Consider the following 9,776-nt stretch of genomic DNA (forward strand, 5'->3'; position numbering starts at 1 on the left):
TACTTCTTCCATCTCTTAGAAGTTGAATAGGGCAGGGTCTTCTTAGCCTTAGTGTTCTTGAGGCTTATCCTTGCCAGGGTTTTCTTCTTTGTAAAGGATGACTGATATTCCACTGTATGGGTATGCTGCATTTTCTCTTTGTGTTCATGTCTTGATGGGTATTTAAGTTGCCCCCACCTCTTGGCTTGGAGAATCCCAGGGACGGGGGAGCCTGGTGGGCTTCCGTCTATGGGGTCACACAGAGTCGGACACGACTAAAGTGACTTAGCAGCAGAAGCAGCAGCACCTCTTGGCTATTTATTGTGAATAATGCTGCAGTGAACACGAGCGTGCCAATATCCCTTCGAGATCCTGCTTTGAATTCCTTTGGGTATATACTCATTGTTGGATCGCCTGGTAGTTCTGTTCTTAACTGGTTGAGGAATCTCCTTACTGTTTCCCACAGCAGTTGCTTAGTCTCACCTGCCCACCAGTAGTGCACAAGGGTTCCAGTTTCTCCATTTCCTTCCTATTTTCCACAATGCTTGCTGTCTTCTTTATGACAGTGGGCATTCCTAGTGGGTGCGAGGTGCTGCCTCACTGTGGTTTTGATTCACATTTATCTGGTGATTCCTGATGTCAAGCATGCTATCATGTGATTGTTGGTCATTTGTAGACCTTCTTTGTACAAATACCTGTTGAAGTCCGTTGCTTATTTTAAAATTGGATTGTATTTCTGTCCTTGAGTTGTAAGGAGCTCTTCATATAGTCTGGATATTAACCCCTGATCAGATGCACGGTTTGTAAATATCTTCTCCCATTCTGTAGGTTGCCTTTTCGTTCTGTTGACTGTCTTTTTCTTTTCTGTGCAGGAGTTTTAAAGTTTCATGGCTTGTGTTTTTGTGACCTGTACCCAGACCATTGGAATGGGTTTCAGGGAATTTGAACGCTCCCCTGAAATTAAATACAGATTGTTATCTGTGTGCATGAGTATGTGTGCATTTTTTCTGGAGTGAGGGTCCATGACCTGTTGCATTCTGTCAGGATTTAAGAGAGTTTGTCTGTAGGGACTCTGGGTTTAGAGAACGGCGTCACCTAAAACCTGGCACATTAGCAGTATCCCAGGACTGTCTCTTCCTCTTTGGCTGTGCTTTCTCTTTCATCCCTGCCGTCACCTCTTCTTCGCAGCCCTGGTATCTGGCCTGGTGCCTGGCAAAGGGATGGTCGGTCGTAGGAAATCTCACCTTTGTGTGTGTCTCCAATCTGACGTTTCTGGGACTGATGGCAAATGCAGCCTCAGCCCAATCCTCTGTCGTCCTCTTCTTCCAGCTTCCCCCATCTGTTGGGGCATTCTTGCCACGTTTTATCCACCTGTGACCCAGGCAGACCCCCTGCCCCCTCCTGCTTCTCCAGGCCCATTTCCCTGAAGTGTGGGTCTCCCTCTTCCTCTTAGCAGCTTTCCCTTGCACCCTCTCTCAAGGATGCTTCCCCCACTGACTTGACGCCTTCCCGCCTCCAGCACCCTCTCCCTCAAGCCTGGGCCAGGGTTTCCCCTCCTGTGTCTCTGCATTCGCCTGGCCTCCGAGTCTGCCCCTCCTCACCTGAACGAGCGAGAGCTCCTTTGTCTTCGGTGTTCATTCACTTGAGCAGAAATGTGTTGTCATCTTAGAGACTTTTACTAGTTATCGGTGGAGTGTATATCATAGCTTATTTGAAGCTGTTCTAACTCAGTTAACTAAAAATTGGTCGTGTGTTTCCTCTGGATCCTGAGTACTGGGAGGCGGGCGTGTGTAAGGAGGAGAGAGTGAGAGCCTGCCCACAGGGGTTTACAGTCTAGGACTACATCAGCTCTCAGACTTTGTGGTCTCCAGATACCCTCTTAAAAATTATGAGAACCTCCAAAGAGCTCTTATGTGGGCTATTTATTTATTAACATTACTGTAATAAATTTTTTTTAATGTTTTAAATACATTTAAAAATGATGAGAAACCCACACTATATGTTAGCATAAACAACATTTTTATGAGAAATAACGTCTTCCAAAGCAAAAGGGATGAGTAGGAAAAATAGCATTGTTATGTTTTTGTAAATCTCTTTTATGCCTGGTTCATGAGAAAAGACCTAGATTTTCACATATGCTCCTGTATTTATTCTCTTGCAGTAATGCTTTAGAAGATCTCTTTGAGGAAAATTTGGGCTCATAGATACGTAGTTGGAAAAGGGTGTAGTCTTTTACTGTAGTGTTTTCAAGGAATTGTGAATATTCTGATCCACCACCAGAACGGAACAGGTGTCAAGTGCTCACGGGTTAGTTGCAATGTGGAATCTGAAACTATATCAACACACTTTTCATACTGTTACATTAAAATTCATTAGTCTTTCTTGCCCCTCATGTATTCCTGCATAATATTGTAACATCAGACACAGGACATTTGGAAAATACTGGCTTACTTAGTTTTTACAGATTTTCACATAGTGTTATACAAAGTTAAAAAAATAAACACATTTGTTAACACCACCACTAGTGTCCTCAGAAATGTCCATAAGTATTGGGAAGTTGTCTGTTTCATGATGGTTAATGTGAGTTTTCCAAAATCCTAATTTTTATTTGAAAATTTGTATTTCATCATCTGCAACAAATGCCTTCATTTATTTTTCTGTAAGTGACAGGCTCACTTATTTTCATCCTTGAAAAGTGCCATTACCCACCCCCCCCTTTTTTTTTAAAATCAGTCATTCTTTCCCAAAAAAGTGATGTTCTGTGGAGAAAGTGGCCAGTTCAGCTCACAGCTTGGTCACAAGTGCTTTTCCTTTAGATAACCATCATTCTTTGGTGTTCAGCTAAAATAGTTAATGGCTGTTTCCTATTTTGTCATGCAGAATCTGAAAAGAATGTGACCTCAGAGGTCAGACTTTTAATAAAATTGATCATTTCTACTGCTTTATTGACTATATCCTTAAATGAAACTGGCCATTTCTTTAAGGAGCGTATAGCCAGGAATGGTCCGGGGACTGCCCAGGCATATTGGAGCCTCTGCCCTGACACATACCATTGGTTTCACCCACCAGTGCAAGTATCAACACAGTGAAAAAGGCAGATGACGTCTTGGTGGTATTCTGAAGATAGTTTGACCTCCCTTTAAAGTCCTGAGGACCCAGAACCCTCGGTCCGTGCTTTGATGGCTGCTGGAGAGATACAGCCTCAGCCCCGACACATTCAGGCTTGGTTTGTGCCCCACCTCCCCCTGCAGGTCTTGTCTCGAGTGTGAGGCAGCCCCTGACCTCTGTGTTTCAGGTCAGCCCTCCTTTCCCTCACCTCTCCCCTGGCCTGGCCCTCCTTGCTTTATTCTCCATTTCCTTTGTCCCCATCTAACAGACTCTTCATTTTGTCTGCTTCTCTCCACTCAAATGTAAGCTCAGGATGGCAGCGACTTCTGTCTGGTTCAGCGCTGGACCAATACCTGGCGTGTGGAGGTGGTACAGGGATAAGGATTTGAATGAACGAACGAACGATGGGCAGCCCTGGGCTGGTTCTCCCAGGGCTCCTGGAAGGCCCGAGGGGAGCTCATTGCCTTTGATCTGTTCCCCAGGGGGTCCCGGCCGTGCTGACTTCCCTTGTGTTCTCCCCACCCTGCAGCCAGTGCTGCCTCACACCGCCGTATGCCTGGTGTGTGGCGAGGCGGGAAAAGAGGACACAGTGGAAGAGGAAGAAGGCAAGTTTAACCTCATGCTCATGGAGTGCTCCATCTGCAATGAAATCATCCACCCTGGATGCCTTAAGGTGAGCAGGCTTGGGGGCATCGGGCTGCGCTGCCCAACACCGGACCCTGGCGCTCTCTGGTGGTGCTGACGCTGGGGGCGGTTGGGGTGGAGGGGAGTAAGTTCCTTCCCTGGAAAACCTGGGAGTCTGGGGGATTCTGTGCACCCGATGATGGGCTGACAGCAGAAGGGTCTGGACTAGCTCAGACCTTGCACACACCCATGTCTGCACACACGCATGTGTGCACATGCACACACTCCACCTGCCAGGACCTCAGACCCACAGAGTTCCCAGAATCTTGCACCTGGGCCAGAGAGACTGGGTAGTTGGGTTGCTTTTGGGGCTTCTGGGAAAGTAAGGAAGGCCTGGGCCAGGGGAGGGTGGGTCGTGTAACAACAGGTGGTTGCATTCCTGTCCTTTGTGCCAGGAACCTGTTCCCTCCGTGTGCCCAGGACAGGTCTGCCTTCTCCTAGGGACTGTCATGCTGGGCCTGCCCTTCTTAGGCAGCCGGTTCCACCTTTGAAAGGAAGCAACTGCTCTGAGCTGGCACGTACCTCACACCTTCTGTCTCAAGTGAATGTCGTCATACCTGGCACCTCCTGTCAGCCCAGGTGTATCTCTGTATAGAGAGATGAGGGTGGGTCCGCCAGTGGGCCCGCCTCAAAGGGTGCTTCGACTCTGAGGCGTCTGTCCCCTTTCCCTCTGGTTTTAGTGGAGGTTTGTTTTGACACTTACCCCTTTTCCCCAACACACCCACCTCCCACTCTGAAACGGGTGCTACGACTTTCCCCCAGCCCCTGGTCACTTCTCTCTTTCTTGGATCTGAAGCTCCAGGAGAGCAGGGACAGCACATTTGATGGGCTGATACCAAGCACCCAGTACAGTTCTATGAAATGACTGAACAGTTTGTGGGTCCTTGCTGGGTGCCAGGCCCTGAGCTAATTGCTTTCACTAGGTCACCTCATTGAATTCTCACATAACTCCAGGGAAATAGGCACATTCCATTTATGGCTGAGGGTACTTGTCCACAGAGATGAAGCCATTTGCCAGGATCATGGAGCTAGGAAGAGGCACAATCAGGATTTGAATCCTGACCTGAATCCAGAGCCACCCGTCTTTAACTCCTCCTGTTTTTTCTTGGTCAAAGGTGGTATGGAAATAGCATTTGGGAGGGGGGTGTTGATGCCTGGGGCAGAGCTGGCCTTGTCCCCCACCTCCTTGCTTGCTGACTGGTGTGTGTCCCTCCCAGATTAAGGAGTCAGAGGGCGTGGTCAACGATGAGCTTCCAAACTGCTGGGAGTGTCCCAAGTGTAACCACGCCGGCAAGACCGGGAAAGTGAGTGCCGGGCTCCAAGTCCCAGGGGTCAGCCCGGGAGGGGTAGACCTTGGCCTTGCCAGACCCAGCTTGTCCCCACCACAGCGATGTCGGCTGGGAGGGGCTACTGCGGACTCGGGGATAGGGGCAAGTCCAAAGATATACAGTTGGTATGTTCCTTCTCTGTTTTTGGCCTACAAGCAAAAGCGTGGCCCTGGCTTTAAGTACGCCTCCAACCTGCCTGGCTCCCTGCTCAAGGAGCAGAAGATGAACCGGGACAACAAGGAAGGGCAGGAGCCTGCCAAGCGGAGGAGCGAGTGTGAGGAGGCACCCCGGCGCAGGTCTGACGAGCACCCCAAGAAGGTGCCCCCCGACGGCATCCTGCGCCGAAAGTCGGACGATGTGCACCTGAGGAGGAAGCGGAAATACGAGAAGCCGCAGGAGCTGAGTGGACGCAAGCGAGTACGCTTACGGGCGGGGGGCCGGGGGCGGTGGCTGGCAGCGAGGGGTGGCCTGGCTGGTCCCGGGTGCAGGGGCGCGCGGGCGGGGGCGGGGGCGGGCAGCGGGCCGCCCGAGCAAGTCACAGAAGTCCTGAGAGCCCAGCCCGAGAGAAAAGGGGGGGAAAACCAGCGAGTCACTCCTCTTCCCACCCCTTTAGGCCTCGACGCTTCAAACATCCCCCGGTTCCTCCTCTCACCTCTCGCCGAGGCCCCCTCTAGGCAGCAGCCTCAGCCCCTGGTGGAGATCCAGTCTCACTTACTTCCAGCAGCAGGTGCTCCCACGCCGCCCTGCCCCCCCGGCCCAGGCCCCCAGGACCGGGAGTCCCAGGCCCCGCGCCCCACTCCCGCCCCGCCCCCGCCCCACTGGCCGTCGAACCCACTGCCGCAGACGCTCCCAGGCACCGGTTCACCGTAACTTCCCAGGCCCCAGCCCCGGGTCGCCGACTCGTGGTTCCAGCGTGGGGCCTGGGAAGCTGAAGCTGCCGCAGGGAAGCCCTGTGGATCTGGGGAACCTCGGAGGATCCTGGCGGCCCCGCTCCACCCACCGGCCCTTCCAGCATCAGCCACGAGGTGGCGCCCGGTTGTCTTCTCCCAGCTTTAGCCATTAAGACCCGGCAGGAAAATCCCGCAGACCCTGCTTCCAGGCCTGGCTCCCAGAGCCAAGTCCGACCTGAATGGGCGATTGCGGATCCCTGGGTCTGTCCAGGGGTGGGAGGTCCATTGGGTGGGGACACTTCCATCAGCCTCCACCGCTTCCAGATTTTCCTTAAAGCCAGCAGGCAGGGGCCCACCCAGAGCGGAGGAGACGGGGGTTTGTTGGGAAGGTGACCCCCCAGCCTCTGCTCTGTAGAGACTGTGGATTCTTGGTGGGGCTGGGTGTGGAGGGGACCAAATCCCGTGACCCCTGGGAGCAAGCTTTGCCTCTTTTCTTTCCCATGACAGCTAAAACCCGGCAAAGAAGATAAGCTTTTCAGGAAAAAGGTACCATCTCCCACCCCCACCCCCCCGCACCCCACCCCCCGTTGTCCCAGAACCTCTCTTGGGGCAGGAGTCTTAGGGTAGAGGGTAGGAGGGCCTGGGCGGGCGCAGCCCCGGGCCTGGGGGCTTACTCCCGTGCTCCCCTTCCTCAGCGGCGGTCCTGGAAGAACGCCGAGGACCGGATAACTCTGGCCAACAAGCCTCTCCGGCGGTTCAAGCAGGAACCAGAGGACGACCTGCCCGAGGCGCCCCCCAAGACCAGGGAGAGCGACCACTCGCGCTCCAGCTCCCCTACCGCCGGGCCAAGCACGGAGGGCACAGAGGGGCCCGAGGAGAAGAAGAAGGTGAAGATGCGCCGGAAGCGGCGGCTCCCCAACAAGGAGCTGAGCAAGGAGCTGAGCAAGGAGCTGAACCAGGAGATCCAGAAGACGGAGAGCAGCCTGGCCCAGGAGAATCACCAGCCCATCAAGTCGGAGCCTGAGAGCGAGAACGAGGAGCCCAAGCGGCCCCTGGGCCTCTGCGAGCGCCCCCACCGCTTCAGCAAGGGGCTCAACGGCACCCCCCGGGAGCTGCGGCACCAGCTGGGGCCCGGCCTGCGCAGCCCGCCCCGAGTCATATCCCGGCCCCCTCCCTCCGTGTCCCCTCCCAAGTGCATCCAGATGGAGCGACATGTGATCCGGCCGCCCCCCATCAGCCCCCCACCTGACTCGCTGCCCCTGGATGACGGGGCAGCCCACGTCATGCACAGGGAGGTGTGGATGGCCGTCTTCAGCTACCTCAGCCACCAAGACCTGTGTGTCTGCATGCGGGTCTGCAAGACCTGGAACCGCTGGTGAGGGGCTGAGCTCAGATGGAGAGGCACCAGGGGGCCAGGCTGCTGCTAGACCCGGGTGGGCTGGGGCATCCCCACGGGAGTCACTTGTGATGCTCTCCCCTTCTAAGTCAGTCCAGCTTCAGTATCCTCAGAGAGTTCCAGAGTCCCCTCAGTGTGGTCTTGTTGAAAGAGGTGAACCCTATTTGCTTTCCTGGCTTAGCTCCTTGGGAGGTGAACTAAGAACCAAGTGGTATCCTTGTTCTTAAAGAGTTAGCCCAGGTGAAACTTGCCTGGCGGTCCTGTGGTTGGGAATCCGTGCTTCCACTGCAGGGGCATAGGAATCTCTGGCCAGGAAGTTAAGATCCCATATGCCAAGTAGTACGGCACCAAAAAAAAAAAATAGGAGCCCAAGTTAAGGGCACCTTGCCAGTTCCTGGTGTTCCTGCTTTGAGAGTTCCCAGCTTTCTGACCTTGATCAAGTTACTTACCTTCATCTGTGAACAGGCATGCTGCAGGGTAGTTTTGAGATATGATCTGTGGAAGGTGTCATAAAGCCCCCAGTAAATACATTATAGGTGCTGGTACTTTCCATGGGGGGTGGGGGGAAGGGCTGTGACCCCTAGAGCAGCCTCTTCCAGGTGAAAATAAGACAGAAACTAAACAGAAGAGTCCAGAGGGCAAAGTTAAGGAGCCTCCCCTTGGACTCGGTAGGTGGGGGACTGACCACAGCCATGTAGGAGGCTCCCCCAGTGAGCTCCCAACTCTGATGTTGCCCCTTCTGCTGGGCCTGCCCCCCAGGTGCTGCGATAAGCGGTTATGGACCCGCATCGATTTGAACCACTGCAAGTCCATCACGCCCCTGATGCTAAGTGGCATCATCCGGCGACAGCCTGTCTCCCTTGACCTCAGCTGGACCAATATCTCCAAGAAACAGCTGAGCTGGCTCATCAACCGGTTGCCTGGTGAGCACTGGACTAGGGACCCCCCAGAGTGCAGTATTGGGGGCTGAGGGCGTGTCACCTGACCTGCGGTCACCTCTCTGTCCCCCCAGGGCTCCGAGACTTGGTGCTGTCCGGCTGCTCATGGATCGCAGTCTCTGCACTCTGTAGCTCCAGCTGTCCGCTGCTCCGGACCCTGGATGTCCAGTGGGTAGAAGGATTGAAGGACGCCCAGATGCGGGACCTCCTATCCCCGCCTACAGATAACAGGCCAGGTGAGTGGCCAGGCCCACGGGGGTCAGGTAAAGGTGGTGTGACCAAGCTGTCCTGGTGGATCTGGTTTTCGCTACAGACATGTCTGGTGCTTGTGTCCTCAAGCCTTCTCTGGCCTCGGCCCTTCTCCTGTTCTCAGTCAGCTTTGGGCGCAGAAGGGATCTGTGAGAGGGCAGCGGCTCCCATCGTGCCACTTCGGGAGCTCTGCATGGGTCTGACTACTTCGCTGCTCACTTGTTCTTCTGAGCTCCAAGCCTCGGAAGCATCGGGGTCTGTGTGTGTGTCTGGACAGGCCTCAGGGATGGAGCCCTCTAGGACAGGTTGCAGGGCTCACTGCTCCACACCCGTACCTTTAAAGAGGAAACTCTGCTGATCCAGAGATGCTGTGCTATCTCTGCTTTAATTGGCCAAGCACTGCTGGTGGATTGCAGGCTGATCTTCTGACTTTTAAAGAATTTGCAAATGTAAAACTTGACGTGGAATATACCAATCTTTAAACGTTGGAACCAATCCTGATCTTTTAGGGGAGACACTCACTGGCTGAATGAAACCCAGGTGTCCCGTCTGGCGGGTGGGCCTTGTAGAGTGTCATGTCTGGGTGACACATTGCCTCTTCCACCCTGCCCTCTCAGGTCAGATGGACAATCGGAGTAAACTCCGGAACATCGTGGAGCTGCGTCTGGCCGGCCTGGACATCACGGACGCCTCCCTGCGGCTTATCATCCGCCACATGCCCCTGCTCTCCAAGCTCCACCTCAGTTACTGTAACCACGTCACTGACCAGTCCATCAATCTGCTCACTGCCGTGGGCACCACCACCCGGGACTCCTTAACCGAAATCAACTTGTCAGGTCAGTCAGGGGCACCCACGGGGCTCTGCTCAGGACCCCATGGTTCGGGGGGGCATTTCACATTTGTAGGGAAATACTTGCCTCTTGTTATAGGGTCATGTCCTAGGTGCCGTGACACACTAGGGAACAAGACAGACGCGCGGCCTGGTCTAGCAGGGAAACACATTAAACAATTAAGCATTATTAGATTTTAAATAATTGCTACAAAAAAATAGTGCCAGCAGTGGTGAGTGCACATTAGCACATAGCCGTAAAATAAGAACTAGAAAAGCTTCCTCGGGCTCAGCGGATGAGCTGGCGCCAGGCAGCAGCCGGCGTGGGAGGATGCCAGGCAGTGCGGCCAGGCCAGGCGGGTGCAGTGCCCGACT

General features: G+C 54.0%; 1 protein-coding gene across 7 annotated transcripts in view; it reads left to right on the top strand.

Annotated features, from left to right (window-relative positions):
- Positions 1 to 9,776, top strand: part of KDM2B (lysine demethylase 2B) — a 120,033-nt gene that overhangs the window by 105,641 nt on the left and 4,616 nt on the right. For 4 of the 7 annotated variants that reach the window (XM_055405380.2, XM_055405377.2, XM_088828158.1 and 1 more), the window contains 9 exons: positions 3,617 to 3,760; positions 4,989 to 5,075; positions 5,247 to 5,516; positions 5,713 to 5,826; positions 6,497 to 6,535; positions 6,685 to 7,364; positions 8,145 to 8,308; positions 8,398 to 8,559; positions 9,190 to 9,408. In XM_055405380.2, the coding sequence (XP_055261355.1) occupies positions 3,617 to 3,760; positions 4,989 to 5,075; positions 5,247 to 5,516; positions 5,713 to 5,826; positions 6,497 to 6,535; positions 6,685 to 7,364; positions 8,145 to 8,308; positions 8,398 to 8,559; positions 9,190 to 9,408 (1,879 nt within the window). The remainder of the gene's footprint in view (positions 1 to 3,616; positions 3,761 to 4,988; positions 5,076 to 5,246; positions 5,517 to 5,712; positions 5,827 to 6,496; positions 6,536 to 6,684; positions 7,365 to 8,144; positions 8,309 to 8,397; positions 8,560 to 9,189; positions 9,409 to 9,776) is intronic. The other 3 variants (XM_088828160.1, XM_055405378.2, XM_088828159.1) reach the window with 1 other exon arrangement.

Source organism: Moschus berezovskii, chromosome 19 (assembly GCF_049115385.1).
Source record: "Moschus berezovskii isolate FMDL1 chromosome 19, NW_MosBer_1.0, whole genome shotgun sequence".
Taxonomy (NCBI): domain Eukaryota; kingdom Metazoa; phylum Chordata; class Mammalia; order Artiodactyla; family Moschidae; genus Moschus; species Moschus berezovskii.